The following is a 27,867-nucleotide window of genomic DNA, read 5'->3' as shown; positions in this document are numbered from 1 at the left end:
TGCTTTTGGTTTGCTTTCATTACCAACTTCTTAAAAAGATTATAAAAGAAACTAGCATTAATTGAAATTACTTTATTTAAGAAATAACAGGTACACTGATAAATACTGCACCTTCAGCTTTTTCAGTAGATGAAATCTTTTGCACATCATCAGCTTTCTGGGAAACAGAGATATCTTCTAGAGAGGATTCCTCCTTATCAGCAGGTGTCACTGGAATTCCATCAATGACGGGAAGATTGTCCTCATTCTCACATGAGGACATCCTTGATGATCTTCTGCCATTCTCCTTCTCAAACATACTCTCTGTATTGGAATGCAGCTCTTCACTTGACACCCCATTCTCAACCTTCACAGTTGCACCTTAAAGAAAACAAAAACAACTATTTGGAGAGCCTAAAGGTTTCAGTTGATTAGAAAAATAAAATTTATGCTTAACCAATCAATTCATTTTCTTCTTGGCAGTGAGGGTCCACAAAAACATTCATAACCCATAGGAAATACTTCACCAGGCCACCCTGAGGAGGCAGACACCATAAACAGAACATTGAAATATCCCAACAAAGTAGAGCATAAGGAAAAACAATTTGTGTAAGAACTTACCGGATTAATTAATTTTTCATGGTGGCGAGAGTCCACAAGCTGTTACGTATGGGATATACATAACTACCAGGAGGAGGCAAAGTTTCCAAACCTCAAAAGCCTATAAATACCCCGCCCACCTCACACAACTCGGTTTAACGTATAGCCAAGTGACGAGGTGTTGGAGTAAAAGCCAAAAAATGAGGAACAGAAAAAAAAATGATGTGCATTTAATTAAAAAATATAACCCACAAATGGTTGTGACCTCGTGGACTATCACCACCAAGAAATAAATGAATTTATCAGGTAAGTTCTTACATAAATTATGTTTTCTTTCATATAGTTGGCGAGCATCCACAAGCTGTTATGTATGGGATATAATACACAAGATATGAAAGTCCACAAGTAACTATAGAGGGAAGGATAATATAAAAACGTAATTTATGCTTACCAGATAAATTCTTATCCTTCCGGATAGGGAGAGTCCACTGCCTCATTCCTTACTGTTGAGAAATACAACACCTGGCCACCAGGAGGAGGCAAATACACACCAGCCAAAGACAGAGGGAACAAGGAAAAGTAGGAGAAACATTAGGGTATAAATGGTGCCAGAAGAATAAAATAAATAATAGGGAACCACCCATAGACCATAAAAAACAGGCGAGGGCCGTGGATTCCCCCTATCAGAAAGAAAAGGAATTTATCTTGTAAGCATAAATTATGTTTTCCTTCCTAAGATAGGGAGAGTCCACGGCTTCATTCCTTACTGTTGGGAAAACTATACCCAAGCTCCAGAGGACACAATGAATAACGGGAGGAAACAAAAAGGAAGAGGCGGACCCTATTCTGAGGGCACCACAGCCTGCAAAGCTTTTCACCCGAAAGCTGCTTCAGCCGAAGCAAAACCATCAAACTTAACAAATCATTTAAAAGTATGCGAGGACCAGGTAGCCGCCTTACAAATCTGATCCATAGTGGCCTGGTTCATAAAAGCCCAAGAGGAAGCCAATGCTCTAGTGGAATGAGCCGGTATTCTCTCAGGACGTCAATGTCCCACTGTCTCGTAAGCTAAGCGGATGACACTCCTTAACCAAAAAGATAGGGAAGTCGAAGTAGCCTTCTGCCCCTTACGCTACCCTGAATAGACAACAAACAAAGAGGAAGACTGTCTAAACTCCTTAGTAGCCTGAAGCTAGAACTTCAAGGCCTGAACCACATCTAAATTGTGAAGTAAGCGTTCCTTCGATGAAGAAGGATTAGAACACAAGGAAGGAACCACAAACTCCTTATGGATGTTGCGATCTGAGACAACCTTAGGAAGAAACCCTAATTTAGTAGGTAAAACTGCCTTATCTGCATGAAAAATCAGATAAGGGGGCTCACATTGCAAAGCAGAGATCTCAGAAACTCTGTGCACAGAGGCAATAGAAAATAAAAAGAGAACCTTCCAAGATAACAATTTAATGTCAACGGAATGCAGAGGCTCAAATGGAACCTGTTGCAAAACCCGAAGAAAAAGATTTAGGCTCCAAGGAGGAGCCCCAGATCTAAACACAGGTCTCATCCTAATCAGAGCATTAACAAATGACTGCACGTCTGGAAGCTCAGTCAGTCTCTTGTGCAATAAAACAGACAGGCTGAAACCTGTCCCCTCAGGTAACTAACAGAAAGGCCCTTCTCCAGCCCATCCTGGAGAAAAGATAAGATCCTGGCATTCTTAACTCTGTGCCAGGAAAAACCTCGCTCTTTACACCAGAATAAGTAGGTCCTCCACACCTTGTGGTAGATATGCAGAGTAACTGGTTTACGAGCTTGAATAAGAGTATCAATGACACTCTCAGAGAAACCTCTCGACAGACTGTGTTCAACCTCCACGCAGTCAGCCTCAGAGAATCTAGATTTTGATGAACAAATGGACCTTGTATCAGCAGGTCTCTGCGACAAGGTAACTTCCACGGAGGAGAGGAGAACATCCCCCATTAGATCCGCGAACCACGTCCTCTGCCACGATAGAGAAATCAGGAATACTGAAACCCACTCCTACTTGATGCGTGCCACCACTCGAGGAAGAAGCGGTAATGGAGGAAAAAGATATGAGTTTGAACCTCCAGGGCACTACTAGTGCATCTATTAGATCTGCTTGGGGATCCCTCAACGTCGACCCATACCTGCATAGGTTGGTATTGAGACAGGACACCTTGAGATCTATCTCCGGCGTCCCCCACTTGCTGCATATCTCTACAAACACCTCGGGATGGAGAGACCATTCCCCTGGATGGAACGATTACCTGCTGAGAAAAACCACCTCCCAGTTGTCCACACCCGTAATGTGGAAGGCTAACAGCAAACAGCTGTGGTCCTTTGCCCACTCCAGAATCTGAGATATTTGCTTCATCGCCAAGGAGCTTCTCATTCCCCCCTGATGGCTGATGTAAGTGACCGAGGTTATATTGTCTGATTGGAATCTGATAAACTGGGACAAACCCAGAAGTGGCCAAGACTTCAAGGCCTTGAAGATTGCCCGTAGTTCCAAAATATTTATCGGGAGGGAGGGCGACTCCTGAGTTCACAACCCTTGTGCCTTCCTGGCACCCCAAACAGCTCCCCATCCGGATAGGCTTGCGTCCGTAGCCACAATCTCCCAGGATGGTCTAAAGAAGCATGTCCCGCGGGAGAGATGATCTGGACAGAGCCACCAAGAGAGCGATTCTCTTGACCGACTCTCTAATACAATCTGTTGAGACAGATCTGAATGAGTATGCACAGTTGTAAAGGTCTGAGACATAACCTGGCAAAAGGATTGATGTCCATGCAGGACACCATGAGACCAATCACCTCCATACACTGAGCCACAGAGGGACTCAAGGAGGTCCGGAGGGCAAGACAAGCCGAAGTTAGCTTGCAACATCTCTGGTCTGTTAGAAATATCCTCATGGATATGGAGTCTATTGTAGTACCCAGGAATTCAACCCTGGTACTTGGGATAAGAACTCTTCAAGTTTATCTTCTATCCATGTGATCGAAGAAGGCTGAGAAGGGACACCGAGAATTCTTCCGCAAGATGAAAGGATGATGCTTGCACCAGAATATCGTCCAAGTATGGGGCTACTTTAATACCCTGAGTTCTGGCAACGGCTAGAAGAGCCCCATAAACCTTTGTAAAGATTATTGGAGCAGTAGCTAGGCCAAACAGAAGGGCAATGAACTGGAAGTGCTGGTCCAGGAATGTAAACATCAATAACAAAGTGTTCCCTGTGGATTGGAACATGAAGGTAAGCATCCCTCATAAACTGGCCTTCCTGAATTAAAGGAAGGATGGACCTTATCGTGTCCATCTTGAAGGAAAAGACACTGAGAAATTTGTTTAAGCACTTTAGGTCCAGAATTGGGCCGAAAGTTCCCTCCTCCTTTGGGACCACGAAAAGGTTTGAATAAACCCCACAAACCTCTTTCTTCGATAGGCACCGGGACAACAACTCCTGAGGAGGATAGATACTGAACGCACCCTAGAAAGGCATCCCTCTTTTCTGGTCTGGTAGATAGATTTGAGAGAAGGAATCTGCCTCTTGGCGGATAAAATTTGAAGCCTATCTTGTATCCCTGCAATACCACCTCCAGGACCAACGAATCCTGTACATCCTTGAACCAGGAGTCTGGAAAAAGACACTTTGCCCCTACACGATCCGATCCCGGATCGGGGTCCGCCCCTTCTTGCGGATTTGTTTTCGGCAGGCTTCTTATTCTGCTTGGATTTATTCCATGACTGAGCCGGCTACCCAGTACTATTGCGTTGCTCTGGCTTGGAGGAGGATTGTTGTTGGGATTTGTCAGAACAAAATTATAAGATTGTCATCCCTTAGACTTGTTCTTATCTTGCGGTAGGAAAGCACCCTTGCCTCCGGTAACCGTAGAAATAATGGAGTCCAGGCCTGGACCAAATAAAATCTTTCCTTTGAAGGGAAAAGAAAGGAGTCTGGACTTAGAAGTCATTTCCGCAGACCAAGACTTCAACCAGAACACCCGGCGGGCTAGGACCGCAAAGCCAGAGGCCTTTGCATTTAGGCGAATAATTTGCATGTTCGCATCACAGATAAAAGAATTAACAATTCTCAGAGCTTTAATTCAGTCTTGAATATCCTAGAAGGGAGACTTCACCTCAATGAGTTCCGACAAAGTCGCACCAGTAGGTAGCTACTCTGACAACCGCGGCAACTGCAGCTACCGGTTGAAACATCTTTCTCAGAAAGGTTTTCATTTTCTTATCCATCGGCTCTCTGAACGAAGAGCTATCCTCAAGAGGTATAGTAGTACGTTTAGCAAGCAAATCACTCTTGCAGCCGGAACAAGAGAAGTTTTCTCCAGATTGATTTTCCAATGAAGGAACGCCAACAAGACCTTCATATGAGAAATTTCTAGTTGAAAGGATGGCGCCTGAACCAGAATGTTGTCCAGATAAGGCACCACAGCAATGCCCCAAGCCCGAATTACTGCCAATAGAGCTCCCAGGACCTTTGAAAAAAATTATGGGAGCTGTGGCAAGGACAAATGGAAGCGCTACAAATTGAAAATGGTTTATCTAGATAGGAAAACCTCAGATATTTGTGATAATCCCTGTGAATGGGAACATGTAGGTACGCATCCTTCAGATCTATGGTTGTCATGAATTGCCCCTCTTGAATTAAGGGCAGAATGGAGCGGATATTCTCCATCTTGAAGGACGGCACTTTGAGGAACCTGTTTAGTAACTTTAGATCTAGAATGGGCCTGAAAGTTCGCTCTTTTTTGGGAACCACAAACAGGTTTGAATAAAATCCAAGACCCTGATCCAAACTTGGAACAGGAACGATCACTCGCAAGAGGGAAAGGTTCTGTACACAGTTCAAGAACGCCTCTCTTTTTATCTGGTCTACAGATAATCTTGAGAGGTGGAACCTGCCCCTGGTAGAAAGAGATTTGAACTCTAACTTGTACCCCTGGGAAAATATGTCCACTGCCCAAGTGTCTGGGACATCCTGTTCCCAAGCCTGCGCAAACTGAGAGAGTCTGCCCCCTATCTGATCCGATCCCGGTTCGGGGGCAAACCCTTCATGCTGACTTGGATTCAGTTGCGGGCTTCTAGGATTGCTTCCCCTTATTCCAAGACTGACCAGGCTTCCAAGAGGGCTTGGATTGTTCCTGTTTGGAAGGGGAAGACTTACCTATGAAGTTACGAAAGAAAAAAAAAAATAGTCTGTCGTCCCTTCAATTTGATCTTCTTGTCTTGAGGCAGAAAGAATCCTTTACCACCCATATCGGAAATAAGTTCTGCCAATGCCGGTCCGAATAAGGTCTTTCCCTTGTAAGGGATTGTCAAAAGTTAAGCTTTAGAAGAAACATCAGCAGACCAAGATTTAAGCCATAGCGCTCTGCACGCTAAGATTGCAAAGCCAGATATTTTGGCCCCCAACTTAATGACCTGCAAAGAAGCGTCAGTGATAAAGGACTTCGCTAACTTTAGAGCCTTTATACTATCCTGAATCTCTTCCAGTGGAGTTTCAGCTTGTAAGGACTCAGACAAAGCGTCAAACCAATATGCTGCCGCGCTGGTTACTGTAGCAATGCACACCGCCAGTTGACATTGTAATCCCTGATGAGTATACATCTTTAGAAAGGCCTCCAGCTTTTTATCCATAGGATCCTGGAAAGAACAACTATCCTCAATAGAGAAGGTAGTTCTCATAGCCAAAGTGGAAATCGCCCCTTCCACCTTTGAAATCGCCAGCTACCGGGAACACCTTCCTAAAGATAGGGGAGGGTGAAAATGGTATTCCTGGCCTCTCCCATTCCCGGGTAATAATCTCCGTGGCACGGTCTGCCACTGGAAACACCTCCCCAGAAGGAGAGGGAACATTAAATTATCTATTTAATTTACTAGATTTTATAGGATTGACAAGGATAGGCGTATCGGAGTCATACAAGGCAGCTAAAATCTCTTAACAAAACACGGAGGTGCTCAAGATTGAATCTGAAAGAAACCACTTCAGCATCAGAAGAAGGAATTACACAAAAACATCAGAATCTGAGAGTTCACCCTCAGAGGCTACCGAAGTATCCTCCTCTTCCGACTTATGCGAAAAAGCAACCTGGTTAGCCTGAGTCGGATCAGATACCTTACTGTCTGATTCAAAAATCTTCCTCTTACGCTTCCCTTGCAGCTTAGGGATGGATGCTAGCTCCACAGACACCGCAATTTCAATTTTTAATAGAGATAGTGAGGAAGCGCAGGGCACTGCATGAGCTGATGGCACAGTTTGGGACACTTGTGGAGAAGGTTGTGACATAGCCTAAACAGCATCCACTTGAGAGAATGGTGGCTCAGAATCAATCTTTGTACAATAAAGTTCTTTCGAGACAAGAACTATAAAAAGGCATGGGTGGTTCAACTTGGGCATTCAAACAAAGTTTGCATTCCTCAACAGATATAGGCGCTAAGTCCAAATTGCAATGAATGAAAGACACACCAAAAAAAAACCCTCAGGAGATATTAACCATTGATTCCGATACAAAAGGAGCCTCACTGAGACCCTGTGTTATAAGTTAGTCCCGCAAGGCGGTAGCCCCTCGGAAAAACATCTGAAATACAGAATATTTGATGAAGAAAGTAAAATGAAACGATCTTACCGGAATCTACGCTGTGGAACAGGAACACGGCCCTTCAAGTGTGACAGATCGTAACATAGCTTCTGCCATGGACTTGAGAGAAGCAAGCAGCAAAACTCGTCAACGCCGATTGCTTGTGGAGCTGTTAAGGAGTCGGGATGGTTTCGCAGAAAGACTCTCCCTGCATCTCCAGACTCTAACTTTCATGCATGCTTTCACTGAAAGGCTGACAGGACTACTTAAATAGACGGTCAAGTCCAAAAAAAAACTCATGTTTCAAATAGGGCATGTAATTTTAAACAACTTTCCCATTTACTTTTATCACCAATTTTGCTGTGTTCTCTTGGTATTCTTAGTTAAAAGCTAAACCTAGGAGGTTCATGTGCTAATTTCTTAGACCATTAAAGGCCGCCTCTAATCTAAATGCATTTTGATCATTTTTCACCACTAGAGGGCATTAGTTCACGTGTTTCATATAGATAACATTGAGCTCATGCAAGTGAATTTACCATGGAGACAGCTCTGATTGGCTAAAATGCAACTCTGTAAAAAAATGAAATAAGGGGGCAATCTGCTGAGGCTTAGATACAAGGTAATTACAGAGGTAAAACGTGTATAATTATAACTGTTGGTTATGCAAAACTGGGGAATTGGTAATTAAGGAATTATCTATCTTTTAAAACAACAAAAACTCTGGTGTTGACTGTCCCTTTAAAACTCCAGTCCCATTCCGAAGAGTACTACCCTCCATAAGAGACTAATCTAAAACTTCTGACACTTCTCTGCCAACCTCCTGGGACGAAAGGCAAAGAATAACTGGGGGATGAGGGAAGTGGGAGGGGTATTTAAGCCTTTGGCTGGGGTGTCTTTGTCTCCTCCTGGTGGCCAGGTTCTGAATTCCCAAAAGTAATGAATGCAGCTGTGGACTCTTTCCATTTATGAAGAAAAATACACTAGAATATAAGGTTTTCCTTATACTCATGGGGAAATAAACCCATTATCAATCACGTTTAGGAATAAATATAATTAGAGCATATATAATAACCATTTTGTGTTACATGTGGTAGGTGTGATAGGAAAATGGAAGGACCGAACACCCCCGGTCAGGTGCACGGTACACTCGGTATCACCGTTATGTTGATATATATCAACTACCGCTTACTCCCCATCACCACCCTTAGTAGTTATCCTTAATAGTTATTACATGTAACCCCGGATTACATTAAGGCCAACAATTGTACAAAGTGTATAGTGGAGAAGCAGTGCAAACGCCTTGACGATTGACCTCGTTAGTGCTCATTTGTAGAAGCGTCGGACAATCCGGGAGGAGGTATGTCCCAACCATGTGACCGCGGCTGCCAATAAGAATGCGGCTGTGTCATATGGACTTCCCAAATATTAACTACATATACGTCAGAAGGGTGTGATGGTATTAGCCAATCACTAGTTGTTTTTACCCATTATACTCAGACAACATGGTCTTGTGTTGTGCCCATAAATTTGTACTGCATTACATATCTGTATCATAATGTTTGTGCATATTTTGAGTTAATATAATGGTGTCATACCATCCGTATTCATATTATAGACACATATAAAGGGACAAGGAAGGATTCCAGTTTTACTTCTAGTCTAGTGCAGGTATTCCCAGTAATGTGTTTTGATGGAATTCTATAAATGAAATAGAACTGGATTTAATGCTTATATATCCAAAATATACTCAAAAACATAATTTATGCTTACCTGATAAATTTATTTCTCTTGTAGTGTGTTCAGTCCACGGGTCATCCATTACTTATGGGATATATTCTCCTTCCCAACAGGAAGTTGCAAGAGGATCACCCAAGCAGAGCTGCTATATAGCTCCTCCCCTCACATGTTATATCCAGTCATTCGACCGAAACAAGACGAGAAAGGAAAAAACTATAGGGTGCAGTGGTGACTGGAGTTTTAATTAAAATTTAGAACTGCCTCAAAAAAAGACAGGGCGGGCCGTGGACTGAACACACTACAAGATAAATAAATTTATCAGGTAAGCATAAATGTTTTCTCTTATTAAGTGTGTTCAGTCCACGGGTCATCCATTACTTATGGGATACCAATACCAAAGCTAAAGTACACGGATGATGGGAGGGACAAGGCAGGAACATTAAACAGAAGGAACTACTGCCTGTAGAACCTTTCTCCCAAAAACAGCCTCCGAAAAAGCAAAAGTGTCAAATTTGTAAAATTTTGAAAAGGTATGAAGTGAAGACCAAGTTGCAGCCTTGCAAATCTGTTCAACAGAGGCCTCATTTTTAAAGGCCCAGGTGGAAGCCACAGCTCTAGTGGAATGAGCTATAATTCTTTCAGGAGGCTGCTGTCCAGCAGTCTCATAGGCTAAACGTATTATGGTACGAAGCCAAAAGGAGAGAGGGGTTGCCGAAGCCTTTTGACCTCTCCTCTGACCAGAATAAACGACAAACAGAGAAGAAGTTTGCCGAAAATCTTTAGTTGCCTGTAAGTAGAACTTCAGGGCACGGACTACGTCCAGATTATGCAAAAGACGTTCCTTCTTTGAGGAAGGATTAGGACATAATGATGGAACAACAATCTCTTGATTGATATTCCTGTTAGAAACAACCTTAGGTAAAAACCCAGGTTTAGTACGCAGAACTACCTTGTCTGAATGAAAAATCAGATAAGGAGAATCGCAATGCAAGGCAGATAACTCAAGAGACTCTTTGAGCCGAGGAAATAGCCATCAAAAACAGAACTTTCCAAGATAAAAGCTTAATATCAATGGAATGAAGGGGTTCAAACGGAACTCCCTGAAGAACTTTAAGAACCAAGTTTAAGCTCCACGGAGGAGCAACAGTTTTAAACACAGGCTTAATCCTAGCCAAAGCCTGACAAAAAGCCTGGACGTCTGGATTCTCTGCCAGACGTTTGTGTAAAAGAATAGACAGAGCAGAAATCTGTCCCTTTAACGAACTAGCAGATAAACCCTTTTCTAAACCGTCTTGTAGAAAAGACAATATCCTAGGAATCCTAACCTTACTCCATGAGTAACTCTTGGATTCACACCAATATAAATATTTACGCCATATCTTATGGTAAATTTTTATGGTAACAGGTTTCCGAGCCTGTATTAATGTATCAATTACCGACTCCGAAAAACCACCCTTTGATAGAATCAAGCGTTCAATCTCCATACAGTCAGCCTCAGAGAAATTAGGCTTGGATGGTTGAAAGGACCCTGAATTAGAAGGTCCTGCCTCAGAGGCAGAGACCATGGCGGACAGGACGACATGTCCACTAGGTCTGCATACCAGGTCCTGCGTGGCCACGCAGGCGCTATCAGAATCACTGATGCTCTCTCCTGTTTGATCCTGGCAATCAGTCGAGGTAACAACGGAAATGGTGGAAACACATAAGCCATGTTGAGAACCCAAGGGGCTGCTAGTGCATCTACCAGCACCGCTCCCGGGTCCCTGGACCTGGATCCGTAACAAGGAAGCTTGGCGTTCTGGCGAGATGCCATGAGATCCAGCTCCGGTTCGCCCCAACGAAGAATCAGTTGAGCAAACACCTCCGGGTGAAGTTCCCACTCCCCCGGATGAAAGGTCTGGCGACTTAGAAAATCCGCCTCCCAGTTCTACACGTCTGGGATGTAGATCGCTGACAGATGACAAGAGTGAGACTCTGCCCAGCGAATTATCTTCGAGACTTCCAACATCGCTAGGGAACTCCTGGTTCCCCCTTGATGATTGATGTAAGCCACAGTCGTGATGTTGTCCGACTGAAATCTGATGAACCTCAGTGTTGCTAACTGAGGCCAAGCTAGAAGAGCATTGAATATTGCTCTTAACTCCAGAATGTTTATTGGGAGGAGTTTCTCCTCCTGAGTCCACAATCCCTGAGCCTTCAGGGAGTTCCAGACTGCACCCCAGCCTAGTAGGCTGGCATCTGTTGTTACTATCGTCCAATCTGGTCTGCGAAAAGTCATTCCTTTGGACAGATGAACCCGCGACAACCACCAGAGAAGAGAATCTCTGGTCTCCTGGTCCAGATTTAGTAAAGGGGACAGATCTGAGTAATCCCCATTCAACTGACTTAGCATGCATAGTTGCAGTGGTCTGAGATGCAGGCGCGCAAATGGCACTATGTCCATTGCCGCGACCATTAAGCCGATTACTTCCATGCACTGAGCTACTGATGGGCTTGGAATGGAATGAAATGAAGGACACGGCAAGCATTTAGGATTTTTGATAACCTGGACTCCGTCAGGTAAATCTTCATCTCTACAGAATCTATAAGAGTCCCTAGAAAGGGAACCCTTGTGAGTGGTAACAGAGAACTCTTTTCCATGTTCACTTTCCACCCATGCGACCTCAGAAATGCCAGAACTATCTCTGTATGAGACTTTGCATTTTGAAAACTTGACGCTTGTATCAGAATGTCGTCTAGGTACGGAGCCACCGATATGCCTCGCGGTCTTAGTACCGCCAGAAGCGATCCCAGAACCTTTGTAAAAATTCTTGGGGCCGTAGCCAACCCGAAGGGAAGAGCTACAAACTGGTAATGCCTGTCTAGAAAGGCAAACCTTAGGTACCGATAATGATCTTTGTGAATCGGTATGTGAAGGTAGGCATCCTTTAAGTCCACTGTGGTCATATATTGACCCTCTTGGATCATGGGTAGGATTGTTCGAATAGTTTCCATCTTGAACGATGGAACCCTTAGGAATTTGTTTAAGATCTTCAGGTCCAAGATTGGCCTGAAGGTTCCCTCTTTTTTGGGAACCACAAACAGATTTGAGTAAAAACCTTGCCCTTGTTCCGTCCGCGGAACTGGGTGGATCACTCCCATTACTAAGAGGTCTTGTACACATCTTAGAAATGCCTCTTTCTTTATTAGATTTGTTGAAAACCTTGACAAATGAAATCTCCCTTATGGAGGAGAAGTTTTGAAGTCCAGAAGGTATCCCTGAGATATTATCTCCAATGCCCAGGGATCCTGGACATCTCTTGCCCAGGCCTGGGCGAAGAGAGAAAGTCTGCCCCCCACTAGATCCGTTTCTGGATAGGGGGCCCTTTCTTCATGCTGTCTTAGGGGCGGAAGTAGGCTTTCTGGCCTGCTTGCCCTCGTTCCAGGACTGGTTGCCTTTCCAACCCTGTCTGTAACGAGTAGCAGTCCCTTCCTGTTTTGGAGCGGAGGAAGTTGATGCTGCTCCTGCCTTGAAATTACGAAAGGCATGAAAATTAGACTGTTTGGCCTTTGATTTGGCCCTGTCCTGAGGAAGGGTGTGACCCTTACCACCAGTAATGTCAGCAATAATTTCTTTCAAGCCAGGCCCGAATAAGGTTTGCCCTTTGAAAGGAATATTAAGCAATTTAGATTTAGAAGTTACATCTGCTGACCAGGATTTAAGCCATAGCCGTTAGTTTGGTTAAATGCACAACGGCATCCGAAACAAATGCATTAGCTAGCTTAAGGGCTTTAAGCTTGTTCATAATCTCATCCAATGGTGCTGTGCGAATAGCCTCTTCCAGAGACTCAAACCAGAATGCCGCTGCAGCAGTGACGGGCGCAATGCATGCAAGGGGCTGTAATATAAAACCTTGTTGAACAAACATTTTCTTAAGGTAACCTAATTTTTTATCCATTGGATCTGAGAAAGCACAACTATCCTCCACCGGGATAGTGGTACGCTTGGCTAACGTAGAAACTGCTCCCTCCACCTTAGGGACCGTCTGCCATAAGTCTCGTGTGGTGGCGTCTATTGGGAACATTTTTCTAAATATCGGAGGAGGGGAAAAGGGCACACCGGGTCTATCCCACTCCTTGCTAATAATCTCTGTAAGCCTTTTAGGTATAGGAAAAACGTCAGTACACACCGGTACCGCATAGTATTTATCCAGCCTACATAATTTCTCTGGGATTGCAACAGTGTCGCAATCATTCAGAGCCGCTAACACCTCCCCTAGCAATACACGGAGGTTCTCAAGCTTAAAATTTGAAATTTCCGAATCCGGTCTCCCCGGATCAGATCCGTCACCCACAGAATGAAGCTCTCCGTCCTCATGTTCTGCAAATTGTGACGCAGTATCGGACATGGCTCTCGTGTCATCGGCGCGCTCTGTCCTAAACCCAGAGCTACCTCTTAACTCAGGCAAATTAGATAATACTTCTTTCATAACATTAGCCATATCATGCAAAGTGATTTGTAAGGGCCTTGATGTACTTGGCGCCACAATCTCACGCACCTCCTGAGCGGGAGGCGAAGATACTGACACGTGAGGAGAGTTAGGCGGCATAACTTCCCCCTCGTTGTCTGGTGATAATTTCTTTACCAGTAAAGACTGACTTTTATTTAAAGTAACATCAATACAATTGGTACACATATTTCTATTGGGCTCCACATTGGCTTTTAAACATAATGAACAAGTAGATTCATCTGTATCAGACATGTTTAAACAGACTAGCAATGAAGGCTAGCAAGCTTGGAAAAAATCTTTCAATAAATTTACAAGCAATAGAAAAAAACGCTGCAGCGCTTTTAAAAACACAAAAAACTGCCACAGTTGAAATAACAATGAATTAATTCAGTTATAGCCAACAATTATAACAGTAAATGTATGAATTTAGCAAAGGATTGCACCCACTAGCAAACGGATGATTAACCCCTCAATACCCAAAAAACGGATAATCAATTTAAGATTTAACGCTTTTATCACAGTCAAACACACTGTCACAGGTCTGCTGTGACTGATTACCTCCCTCAAAAATGAATTTTGAAGACCCCTGAGCTCTCTGGAGACGTCCTGGATCAAGGAGGAAGAAGCAGGAAGACTGTGCTAGAATTTTAACTGCGCAACAAGGCGCTAAAAAAGGCCCCTCCCACTCATATTACAACAGTGGGAGACCTGTTACAACGGTTTCTATGCAGAAATATACGTTAGCCATATGGAAAAAAATCATGCCCAAAAAGATTTATCACCTAAGTACCTCACAAAACAAATAACATGCCAGTAAAAGTTTTAAAACAACTTTCCAGTGTTATGCAAAGTTATCACTAAGCCTGCTACCAGTCGCTTCTACTGCAGTTAAGGCTCATACATTTATTTCAGTATTAACAGTATTTTCTCAGTCAAATTCTAGTCCCTAGAAATTAACTCAACTGCGCATACATTTATCAGCCTGATACCAGTCGCTACTACTGCATTAAAGGCTGTACTTACATCATATGGGTAACAGCAGTGTTTTCTTAGTCAATTCCATTCCTAGAAAATATTACTGCACATACCTCATTTGCGGGGAACCCCGCATGCTATTCCCTTTTCTGAAGTTACCCCACTCCTCAGAATGTGTGAGAACAGCCAGTGGATCTTAGTTACGTCTGCTACGATCATAGAAAACACAGGCAGATTCTTCTTCTAAATACTGCCTGAGAGAAAAAAACAGCACACTCCGGTGCCATTTTAAAATAATAAACTTTTGATTGAAGAATAATTAAGTAAAAACTCCAGCTCCTCTCGCGACCTCCTCCTTTGTTGAGACTTGCAAGAGAATGACTGGATATGACATGTGAGGGGAGGAGCTATATAGCAGCTCTGCTTGGGTGATCCTCTTGCAACTTCCTGTTGGGAAGGAGAATATATCCCATAAGTAATGGATGAACACACTTAACAAGAGAAAAAGTAATGTGTCTTAATATTGACATAATGGTTTCATATTTCTAATTCAAGAATTCTGGACATTACTATGCATGCAAATTGTACTATGGAGGAAATAATATATGTACTATATAAAAATGTTCATATAGACACCAAGGCATATATATATTTTGCCAACTACGCGTTCTTATTTTCCTCAATGGGATGGTGATAATTATCGGATTCCCCAAAATTGGTTGGACTCTTAATCTGTATACACTGACTCATATTATGTCGCCTACTTTCATGTTAGTATAGCGATGATATTTCATGTAAGGATATTTTTTATATAGTGTACTCTCCAAGTTCTGTGAAAGTATATATATTGATCGGATAAGAAATCTCCAGTTTGATTACCAATTAATTAGTGCAACGAGCTTCCCCCAATATATGTTAAGGGGATTCTGTGCATAGAGTAATACTGCTCTCAAATGCTTATATTTCGAAGATGTCTCTTAGCCAAACATAATTATGTGGTGTCCTAATATTGACACAGAAAAAAATATGGATACAAGCTATAGTTCCCTTCTAGGGAAAGCTTTAAATATTGTATATGCAGGATGTTAATAAGTCTGTACTGTACGGATAAGATATACGATTACCAAGAATGCTGCAATGGGTGCCGTTGCATAGACTAATACATTTTTACAAAAATGGACCAAACATAAGTTGTTCATTAAGTCCATTGGGGGCCATAGTTTGCAGCCAGAATATCCATTTGGTTTCTTCTCTCAAAAGCGTTACTTCTATATTTCCTCCTCTTATTCCACGTTTAACCCTTTGAAGGATCCAGCACTTTCAAATTTGCTCTCCCCCCATGTTAGTCCAAGAAGTGTTTAGCCACTGATGTAATTTTCCTCCCTTTCTCAAGATCATCCTTGGCATTTTGAATATTCCCCAGGAGTTCTCCTAACCGGGTTCTCAGTTTTCTTGTAGACATGCCCACATACTTTTTCCTCAAATGCACTCTATGCAATATATTATGCTTTTGGTGCGACAGTTGTCAATTTATATATCGGATTCCTTTTGGGAAAATCTCCATCTGTTTTACTGTACATATATAGGGACCGAATTTGCATGTACCGCATGGTTATGTACCCTTTAGGTTATCTTTTCTTTTGTGAACATGCTTCACAAAATGACTACAAAACAGCCCACGAGTCCATGTTGTCTGAGCATAACGGGTCAAAACAATTAGTGATTGGCTAATACCATCACACCCTTCTGACGTATATGTAGTAAATATTCGGGAAGTCCATATGACAGCCACATTCTTATTGGCAGCCGCGGTCACATGGTCGGGACACACCTCCTACCGGATTGGCCGGCGCTTCTACAAATGTGAACTAACAAGGGCGATCGGCGCCTTTAACAAAGCAGTAGGCGAAACGAGCGTCAGGCGTTCGCACTGATTCTCCACTATACACTTTGTACAATTGTTGGCCTTAATTGGCAATATAGATAACTTTCAGAGCTATAACCTCAATGTAATTTGGGGTTACATGTAATGATAACTATTAAAAATAACTACTAAGGGTGGTGATGGGGAGTAAGCGGTAGTTGATATATATCAACATAACAGTGATACCGAGTGTACCGTGCCCCTGACCGGGGGTGTTCGGTCCTTCCATTTTCCTATCACACCTACTCCATGTAACGCAAAAACATAATTTATGTAAGAACTTACCTGATAAATTCATTTCTTTCATATTAACAAGAGTCCATGAGCTAGTGACGTATGGGATATACATTCCTACCAGGAGGGGCAAAGTTTCCCAAACCTTAAAATGCCTATAAATACACCCCTCACCACACCCACAAATCAGTTTAACGAATAGCCAAGAAGTGGGGTGATAAGAAAAAAAGTGCGAAGCATATAAAATAAGGAATTGGAATAATTGTGCTTTATACAAAAAAATCATAACCACCACAAAAAAGGGTGGGCCTCATGGACTCTTGTTAATATGAAAGAAATGAATTTATCAGGTAAGTTCTTACATAAATTATGTTTTCTTTCATGTAATTAACAAGAGTCCATGAGCTAGTGACGTATGGGATAATGACTACCCAAGATGTGGATCTTCCACACAAGAGTCACTAGAGAGGGAGGGATAAAATAAAGACAGCCAATTCCTGCTGAAAATAATCCACACCCAAAATAAAGTTTAACAAAAAACATAAGCAGAAGATTCAAACTGAAACCGCTGCCTGAAGAACTTTTCTACCAAAAACTGCTTCAGAAGAAGAAAATACATCAAAATGGTAGAATTTAGTAAAAGTATGCAAAGAGGACCAAGTTGCTGCTTTGCAGATCTGGTCAACCGAAGCTTCATTCCTAAACGCCCAGGAAGTAGATACTGACCTAGTAGAATGAGCTGTAATTCTCTGAGGCGGAATTTTACCCGACTCAACATAGGCAAGATGAATTAAAGATTTCAACCAAGATGCCAAAGAAATGGCAGAAGCTTTCTGGCCTTTCCTAGAACCGGAAAAGATAACAAATAGACTAGAAGTCTTACAGAAAGATTTCGTAGCTTCAACATAATATTTCAAAGCTCTAACAACATCCAAAGAATGCAACGATTTCTCCTTAGAATTCTTAGGATTAGGACATAATGAAGGAACCACAATTTCTCTACCAATGTTGTTGGAATTCACAACTTTAGGTAAAAATTCAAAAGAAGTTCGCAACACCGCCTTATCCTGATGAAGAATCAGAAAAGGAGACTCACAAGAAAGAGCAGATAATTCAGAAACTCTTCTGGCAGAAGAGATGGCCAAAAGGAACAAAACTTTCCAAGAAAGTAATTTAATATCCAATGAATGCATAGGTTCAAATGGAGGAGCTTGAAGAGCCCCCAGAACCAAATTCAAACTCCAAGGAGGAGAAATTGACTTAATGACAGGCTTTATACGAACCAAAGCTTGTACAAAACAAGGAATATCAGGAAGAATAGCAATCTTTCTGTGAAAAAGAACAGAAAGAGCAGAGATTTGACCTTTCAAGGAACTTGCGGACAAACCCTTATCTAAACCATCCTGAAGAAATTGTAATATTCTCGGTATTCTAAAAGAATGCCAAGAAAAATGATGAGAAAGACACCAAGAAATATAAGTCTTCCAGACTCTATAATATATCTCTCTGGATACAGATTTACGAGCCTGTAACATAGTATTAATCACAGAGTCAGAGAAACCTCTTTGACCAAGAATCAAGCGTTCAATCTCCATACCTTTAAATTTAAGGATTTCAGATCCTGATGGAAAAAAGGACCTTGAAACAAAAGGTCTGGTCTTAACGGAAGAGTCCACGGTTGGCAAGAGGCCAATCCGGACAGGATCCGCATACCAAAACCTGTGAGGCCATGCCGGAGCTACCAGCAGAACAAACGAGCATTCCTTCAGAATCTTGGAGATTACTCTTGGAAGAAGAACTAGAGGCGGAAAGATATAGGCAGGATGATACTTCCAAGGAAGTGAAAATGCATCCACTGCCTCTGCCTGAGGATCCCGGGATCTGGACAGATACCTGGGAAGTTTCTTGTTTAGATGAGAAGCCATCAGATCTATTTCTGGAAGTTCCCACATTTGAACAATCTGAAGAAATACCTCTGGGTGAAGAGACCATTCGCCCGGATGCAACGTTTGGCGACTGAGATAATCCGCTTTCCAATTGTCCATACCTGGGATAAAAACCGCAGAGATTAGACAGGAGCTGGATTCCGCCCAAACCAAAATTCGAGATACTTCTTTCATAGCCAGAGGACTGTGAGTCCCTCCTTGATGATTGATGTATGCCACAGTTGTGACATTGTCTTATCTGAAAACAATGAACAACTCTCTCTTCAGAAGAGGCCAAGACTGAAGAGCTCTGAAAATTGCACGGAGTTCCAAAATATTGATCGGAAATCTCACCTCCTGAGATTCCTAAACCCCTTGTGCCGTCAGATACCCCCACACAGCTCCCCAACCTGTAAGACTTGTATCTGTTGAGATTATAGTCCAGGTCGGAAGAACAAAGAAGCCCCCTGAACTAAACGATGGTGATCTGTCCACCATGTCAGAGAGTGTCGTAAAATCGGTTTAAAGATATTAATTGAGATATCTTTGAGTAATCCCTGCACCATTGGTTCAGCATACAGAGCTGAAGAGGTCGCATGTGAAAACGAGCAAAGGAGATCGCATCTGATGCGGCAGTCCTAAGACCCAACATTTCCATGCATAAGGCTACCAAAGGGAATGATTGTGACTGAAGGTTTTGACAAGCTGATATCAATGTTAAACTTCTCTTGTCTGACAAGGACAGAGTCATAGACACTGAATTTATCTAGAAACCTAAAAAGGTTACCCTTGTCTGAGGAATCAATGAACTGATTGGTAAATTGATCCTCCAACCATGAACTTGAAGAAACAACACAAGTCGATTCGTATGAGATTCTTCGAAAATGAGAAGACTGAGCAAGTACCAAGATATCGTCCAAGTAAGGAAATACCAAAACCCTATTCTCTGATTACAGAAAGAAGGGCACCGAGAACCTTTGAAAAAAATTCTTGGAACTGAGGCTAGGCCAAACAGTAGAGCCACAAAACTGGTAATGCTTGTCTAAAAAGAGAATCTCAGACACTAAAAGTGATCTGGATGAATCGGAATATGCAGATACACATCCTGTAAATCTATTGTAGACATATAATGCCCTTGCTAAACAAAAGGCAGGATAGTCCTACAGTAACCATCTTGAATGTTGGTATCCTAACATAACGATTCAATAATGATAGATCCAGAACTGGTCTGAAGGAATTGACCTTCTTTGGTACAATGAAGAGATAAAATAAAACCCCAGCCCCTGTTCCAGAACTGGAACTGGCATAAATACTCCAGCCAACTCTAGATCTGAAACACATTTCAGAAATGCTGAGCTTTGCTGTGTCAACTGGGACACGGGAAAGAAAAGAATCTCTTAGCAGGAGGCCTTAACTTGAAGCCAATTCTGTACCTTTCTGAAACAATGTTTCTGAAACCAGAGATTAAGAACGGAATTGATCCAAATTTCTTTGAAGAAAACGTAATCTGCCCCATACCAGCTGAGCTGGAATAAGGGCCGCACCTTCATAGGTACTTAGGAGCTGGCTATAGGTTTCTATAAGGCTTGGATATATTCCAAACTGGAAATAGTTTCCAAACTGATACCGCTCCTGAGGATGAAGGATCAGGCTTTTGTTCCTTGTTGTGAGGAAAGGAACGAAATGATTATTTACCCTGGAAAGAAAGGGAAAGCAAAGTTGACTTAGAAGACATGTCAGCATTCCAAGTTTAATCCATAAAGCTTTTCTAGCTAAAATAGCTAGAGACATATACCTGACATCAACTCTAATGATATCAAAAGATGGTATCACCAATAAAATTATTAGCATGTTATAGAATAATAATAATGCTATAAAATTATGATCTGTTACTTGTTGCGCTAAAGCTTCTAACCAAAAAGTTGAAGCTGCAGCAACATCCGCTAAAAATATAGCAGGTCTAAGAAGATTACCTGAACATAAGTAAGCTTTTCTTAGAAAAGATTCAATTTTCCTATCTAAAGGATCCTTAAATGAAGTACTATCTGCCATAGGAATAGTAGTACATTAGCAGGAGTAGAGACAGCCCCATAACCTTAGGGATTTTTGTCCCAAAAAACTCTAATCTGTCAGATGGCACAGGATATAATTTGCTTAAACGTCTAGAAGGAGTAAATAAATTACCCAAATTATTCCATTCCCTGGAAATTACTTCAGAAATAGCATCAGGGAGATAAAATACTTCTGGAATAACTACAGGAGATTTAAAAACCTTATTTAAACGTTTACATTTAGTATCAAGAGGACCAGAATCCTCTATTTCTAATGCAAATAACACTTCTTTAAGTAAAGAACGAATAAATTCCATCTTGAACAAATACAAAGATTTATCAGCATCAACCTCTGAGACAGAAACCTCTGAACCAGAAGAACCATTATCAGTATCAGAATGATGATGTTCATTTAAAAATTCATCTGAAAAAAAGAGAAGTTTTAAAAGACTTTTATGTATACTAGAAGGAAAAATAACAGACATAGCCTTCTTAATGGATTTAAAAAAATAAAATCTCTTATGTTATCAGGAACACTCTGAAAATTAGATGTTGACGGACAGCAACAGGTAATGTAACAGTACTAAAGGAAATTTTATCTGCATTAATAAGTTTGACATGACATGCAATACAAATAACAGCTGGAGAAAACAGATACCAAAAGTTTATAGCAGACTTAGCTTGGTAGCTCCAGCACTGTGCAGTGATTTTCCTGTAGTATCTTCTGACTCAGTTGCAACGTGGAACATCTTGCAATATGTAAAAGAAAAAAACAACATATAAAGCAAAATTGATCAAATTCCTTAAATGACAGTTTCAGGAATGGGAAAAAAATGCCAGTGAACAAGCTTCTAGCAACCAGAAGCAATAAATAATGAGACTTAAATAATGTGGAGACAAAAATGACGCCCATATTTTTTAGCGCCAAAAAAGACGCCCACATTATTTGGCGCCTAAATGCTTTTGGCGCCAAAAATGACGCCACATCCGGAACGCCGACATCTTTGACGCAAAATAACGTCAAAAAATGACGCAACTTCCGGCGACACGTATGACGCCGGAAACGGAAAAGAATTTTTGCGCCAAAAAAGTCCGCGCCAAGAATGACGCAATAAAATGAAGCATTTTCAGCCCCCGCGAGCCTAACAGCCCACAGGGAAAAAAGTCAAATTTTTGAGGTAAGAAAAAATATGATAATTCAATGCATAATCCCAAATATGAAACTGACTGTCTGGAAATAAGGAAAGTTGAACATTCTGAGTCAAGGCAAATAAATGTTTGAATACATATATTTAGAACTTTATAAATAAAGTGCCCAACCATAGCTTAGAGTGTCACAGAAAATAAGACTTACTTACCCCAGGACACTCATCTACATGTTTGTAGAAAGCCAAACCAGTACTGAAACGAGAATCAGTAGAGGAAATGGTAAATATAAGAGTATATCGTCGATCTGAAAAGGGAGGTAAGAGATGAATCTCTACGACCGATAACAGAGAACCTTATGAAATAGACCCCGTAGAAGGAGATCACTGCATTCAATAGGCAATACTCTCTTCACATCCCTCTGACATTCACTGCACGCTGAGAGGAAAACCGGGCTCCAACTTGCTGCGGAGCGCATATCAACGTAGAATCTAGCACAAACTTACTTCACCACCTCCCTTGGAGGCAAAGTTTGTAAAACTGATTTGTGGGTGTGGTGAGGGGTGTATTTATAGGCATTTTAAGGTTTGGGAAACTTTGCCCCTCCTGGTAGGAATGTATATCCCATACGTCACTAGCTCATGGACTCTTGCCAATTACATGAAAGAAATGGTAGTATATATGCTCTAATCATATTTATTCCTAAACATGATTGATAATGGGGGGGGGGGGTTTCACATGAGTATAAGGAGAAGCTAATATTCTAGTGTGTTTTTCTTAAACTCACGGTTTTAACACATTTTGTTCCTTCGTATAGTTAAGATGGTCCTATGCCATCCAATATATACATATGCACTCACACTTGCCCTATCTAATCTAAATGATTTATGATTTATAGTCATATTGTGACATTTGAGAAGGTTCACTAGATCGATCTATATACTTAATCTCCAATAGCTTGACACTATATACCCGATAAGGATACAATTAGTTTTGTGGCCCTATACTGATAGAATTCACGCCATAACATTTAACAATATATTATAGAGATGTTTAATATAGTGTCCTAAAATCAGCAAGTGGGTCTCACTTTTGTCTCTATTTACATGTAATAAAATTTCTGTTAGGGCTATTTGGGTGTGTTTGCCTATAAATATTTTATACTTGTGTTTAACATTTTATTTTTGCTACTCAATAAGTTATATTTTATGTTTCACTCGTCCTCCAGCTCAATCGTATATGCTACCTAGGCTTTTACTTTAAGTGTGCCCAGTAATACCTCTATCCCAATCTCTCCATTTTATTATATACTCATGCTATGGTATTAGGCACTGCCCCTTTTGTGGATACATAGGTTTACCCCAAGGGAATCCCTGTGTAAGAGTTCTAGCCCTTTCCTCTATTTGTTAGGGGTTAATTTATCTATCAGGAAGGCCTGAGGATCCCTTGAACAGTACTTTGGAAGCTTGGCGTTCTGTTGAGACGCCATCAGATCCAATTACGGTACCCCCCATTTGATGGTTATTATGGAGAACACCTCGGGAAGTAGTTCCCACTCCACAGGATGAAATGTCTGTCTGCTCAGGAAATCTGCTTCCCAATTCTGTACTCCTGGAATGTGGATGGCAGATAGACAGCAACTGTAAGCTTCTGCCCACTGAATGATTCGAGCCATATCCTTCATGGCTAAGGAACTCTGAGTCCCTCTCTGATGGTTATGTTGTCTGACTAACCTGATAAACAGGGCTAAAACCAGCTGAGGCCAAGCCATCAAGGCATTGAAGATCGCTCTCAACTCCAAAATGTTTATGGGGAAAGCAGATTTCTTTTGAGACCAAAGTCCATGTGCCTTCAATCATTCCCAGACTGCTCCCCAGCCTATCTGGCTGGTGTCTGGTCACAATCACCAATGAGGGCCTACGAAAGCACGTTCCTTGAGACAGCCACCACAGAAGAGTGTGTCTCGTCGACTGATCTAGAAGTATCTTCTGAGACAGATCTGCATAATCCCCGTTCCATTGACTGAGCATGCATAACTGTAGAACTCTCAAATGGAATCGAGCAAAAGGAACTATGTCCATGGAAGTCACCATCAGACCAATTACCTCCATACATTGGGTCACTGATGGCCATACAGAAGACTGTAGAGAAAAGCAAGTTCTTGGTTCTTCTGACTTACGTCAGAAATATTTTCATTGATAGGGAATCTATAATGGTCCCTAAGCTGGAACAAGGGAAATCTTTTCCATATTTACCTTTCACCCGTGGGAACGAAGAAAAGACAACAAGATTTACATGTGAGATTTTGCTAGTTGAAAAGATGGTGCCTGAAACAGAATGTCGTTCAGGTAAGGCGCCACTGCAATTCCCCAGGATCGAATCACTGCCAAAAGAGCCACCCAGAACATTTGAGAAAAGTCTGGGAGCTGTGTGGAGAGGCCAAATGGAAGAGCCACAAACTGAAAGTGTTTGTCCAGAAAACGAAATTTATGCTTACCTGATAAATTTTTCATTTCTTGACACGGTGAGTCCACGGATCATCGGTAATTACTGTTTAAAATATCACTCCTAACCAGCAGGAGGCAGCAAGAGCACCACAGCAAAGCTGTTAAGTATCACTTCCCTACCCACAAACCCATGTCATTCGACAGAAGGAAAAGGAGAGAAAGGAAGCAACACAAGGTGCAGAGGTGCCTGAGGTTTACACAACAAAAAACTGTCTTACAAATACAGGGCGGGCCGTGGACTCACTGTGTCAAGAAAAAGAAATTTAGTTTTCTTTTTAATGACACAGTGAGTCCAGTGATCATCATCAATTACTGTTGGCAATCAATACCCAAGCTAGAGGACACAGATAAGGGAGGGACAAGACAGGGAACCTAAATAAGGCACCACTGCTTGAAGAAACTTTCTCCCAAAAGAAGCCTCAGCCGAGGCAAAAGTATCAAATTTATAAAATTTAAAAAAAGTATGTAGAGAGATGACCAAGTTGCAGCCTTGCAAATCTGTTCCACAGAAGCTTCATTTTTGAAGGCCCAGGAAGAAGAAACAGCCCTCGTGGAATGAGCAGTGATTCTCTCAGGAGGCTGCTGTCCAGCAGTTTCATAGGCCAAGCGAATTATACTCTTCAGCCAGAGAAAGAGAAGTAGCCGTAAGCTATCTGACCATTGCGTTTCCCAGAGAAAACGACAAACAAAGCAGCAGACTGGCGAAATTCCTTATTTGCTGCCAATAGAATTTCAACGCATGCAGCACATCTAGATTGTGCAGTAAACGCTCCTTATGAGAAAAAGGATTAGGACACAAAGAAGGAAGAACGATTTTCTGATTAATATTCCTATCCGAAACCACTTTAGAAAGGAACCCTAACATAGTACGTATAACCACCTTATCAGAATGAAAGATAAGGGGAATCACACTGCAACGCCGAGAGATCCAAGCAGAAGAAATGGCAACAAGGAACAAAACTTTCCAAGATAATATCTTAATATCTAAGGAATGCATAGGCTCAAACGGAGCATGCTGAAGAACTTTAAGAACAAAGATTAAGACTCCAGGGAGGAGTAACAGGTTTAAACACAGGCCTGATTCTGACCAAGACCTGACAAAAAGATTGCACATCTGGCACATCCGCCAGAAACATATGCAACAAAATAGACAAGGCAGAAATTTGACCTTTCAAAGTACTCGCTGACAAAACCTTCTCCAGACCTTCCTGGAGAAAAAGACAAAATCCTAGGAATCCTGGCTCTACTACACAAGAAACCTTTGGATTCACACCAGTACAGATATTAATGCCATATTTTATGGTAAATCTTTCTAGTCACAGGCTTATGAACCTGAATCAAGGTCTCAATGACCGACTCCGAAAACCCACTCTTAGATAAAATTAAGCGTTCAATCTCCAAGCAGTCAGCTTCAGAGAAACGAGATTTGGAAGGAGGAAGGGCCCTTGAAGCAGAAGGTCCTTCCTCAGCGGAAGTCTCCAAGGTGGAAGAGCTGACATTTCTACTAGGTCAGCATACCAGATCCTGCGAGGCCACACACGGTGCTATGAGAATCACCGAAGCCCTCTCCTGCTTGATCCGAGCAATGACTCGTGGAAGGAGAGAGAACTGAGGGAACAGGAATGCTAGACTGAAATTCCATGGCACCGCCAGCGCATCTATCAGGACTGCCTGTGGATCCCTTGACCTCGAACCATACCTCAGGAGCGTGCCAATCTGCAGAGAAGCCATGAGATCTAACTACAGCTGCCCACATTTGAGGATCAAACTGGAAAACACCTCCAGATGGAGTTCCCACTCCCCCGGGTGAAAAGTCTGTCTGCTCATAAAATACGCTTCCCTATTGTCCCCTCTTGGAATGTGGATCGCAGATAGACAGCAGTTGTAGGTCTCCGCCCACTGAACTGTTTTGGCCACCTCTGTCATGGCCAAGGAACTCAGAGTTCCTCCCTGGTGGTTGATGTGAGCCACTGAAGTTATGTTGTCTGACTGGAACCTGATAAACCGGGCTGAAGCTAACTGAGGCCAGGCCAGTAGAGCATTGAAGATCGCCCTAAGCTCTAGGATGTTTATGGGGAGAACTGACTTCTCCCGAGTCCATAGACCCTGAGCCTTCAACAAGCCCCAGACTGCTCCCCATCCCAGCAAGCTGGCATCCATGGTCACTATCACCCAGGTAGGTCTGCAGAAGAACGTTCCCTGGGAGAGGTGTTCCTGAGACAACCACCACAGAAGAGATTTTCTTGTCGCCTGATCCAGATCTATTCGCGGAGACAGATCCGCAAAGTCCCCGTAGCATGCATAACTGTAGAGGTCTGAGATGGAACCGGAATGATGTCCATGGCAGCTGCCATTAGACAAATTCCCTCCATTCATTAAGCCACCGACAGCCGAGGAGAGGACTGAAGGGCAAGGCAAGAGTCTAGGATCCTTGTTTTTCTGACCTCTGTCTGAAATATCTTCATTGATAGGGAGTCTATTATGGTCTTCAAGAACACTACCCTTGTAGCTGGAACCAAATAACTTTTTCCCCTATTCACCTTCCATCTGTGGGAGCGAAGAAAAGACAACAAGATCTCCGTATGAGAGCTTGCTTGTTGAAAAGAATGGCGCCCGAACCAGAATGTCGCCCAGATAAGGCGCCACTGCAATGCCCGAGACTGGATCACTGCAAACAGAGCCCTCAGGACCTTTGAGAAAATTATGGGAGCTATGGCAGGGCCCAACGGAAGAGCCACAAACTGGAAGTGATTGTCTAGAAAAGCGAATCTCAGAAACTTGTGATGATCCTTGTGAATGGGAACATGAAGGTACGCATCCATTAGGTGTATGGTTGGTTGTCATGAACTGACCCTCATAAACCAAGCGAAGAATGGAGCATATAGTTTCCATGTTGAAGGACGGTACTCTGAGGAACTGGTTTAGACATTTCAGGTCTAAAATTGGTCTGAAAGTTCCCTCTTTCTTGGGAGCCATGAACAGATTGGAGTAGAATCCCAGACCCTGTTCATGGATGGGAACAGGAACTATTACTCCCAGGGCAGAAAGATCACGGACACAATGTAAGAAGGCCTCTCTTTTTATCTGGTCTACAGATCTTGAGAAGAGGAACCTGCCCCTGGGAGGAAAAGTCTTGAACTCTAGTTTGTACCAGTGGGATACGATGTCCACCGCCCAGGGACCAAGAACTTCCGGAACCCAGGTTTGAGAGAATAAAGAAAGTCTGCCCACTACATGATCTGCTCCCGGATCGGGGGCAGGCCCTTCATGCTGACAGATTTATTTGCGGGCTTCTTAGATTGCTTTCACTTGTTCCAAGACTGATTGGGCTTCCAAGAAGGCTTGGATTGTTCCTGCTTGGAAGAGGGGAGGGGTGGGGAAGGCTTACCGCTAAAGTTTTGAAAGGAACGAAAAATACTCTGACGCCCTTTCTGTTCATTTCACTTATACTGTGGGAGGAAAATGTCCTTTTCTTCCTGTAATATCTGAAATAATCTCGGCCAAGCCCAGCCCAAACAAGGTCTTATCTTACCCTTGTAGGGAATCGCCAAAAGTTTGGACTTAGATGAAACATCCGCAGACCAGGATTTTAACCATAAGGCTCTGTGAGCTAGTACAGCAAAGCCAGATATTTTTGCTCCCAAATTAATGGCTTGTAAGGAAACATCCGTGATAAAGGAATTACCA

The 27,867-nt window shown here is 42.3% G+C and overlaps 1 protein-coding gene across 1 annotated transcript in view; it reads right to left on the bottom strand.

The window, feature by feature from the left end:
• PHF20 (PHD finger protein 20) overlaps positions 1–27,867 on the bottom strand; it is a gene marked incomplete in the record, with an annotated part of 1,076,425 nt that overhangs the window by 647,993 nt on the left and 400,565 nt on the right. The window contains 2 exon segments of the mRNA XM_053696620.1: positions 1–29; positions 112–360. The exon segment at positions 1–29 is cut by the window's left edge and continues 169 nt beyond it. Of these exon segments, the coding sequence (XP_053552595.1) occupies positions 1–29; positions 112–360 (278 nt within the window).

Source organism: Bombina bombina, chromosome 1, assembly GCF_027579735.1.
Source record: "Bombina bombina isolate aBomBom1 chromosome 1, aBomBom1.pri, whole genome shotgun sequence".
NCBI lineage: Eukaryota > Metazoa > Chordata > Amphibia > Anura > Bombinatoridae > Bombina > Bombina bombina.
The sequence above is the reverse complement of the archived record's forward strand: the minus strand, read 5'-3'. Positions and strand labels throughout refer to the sequence as shown.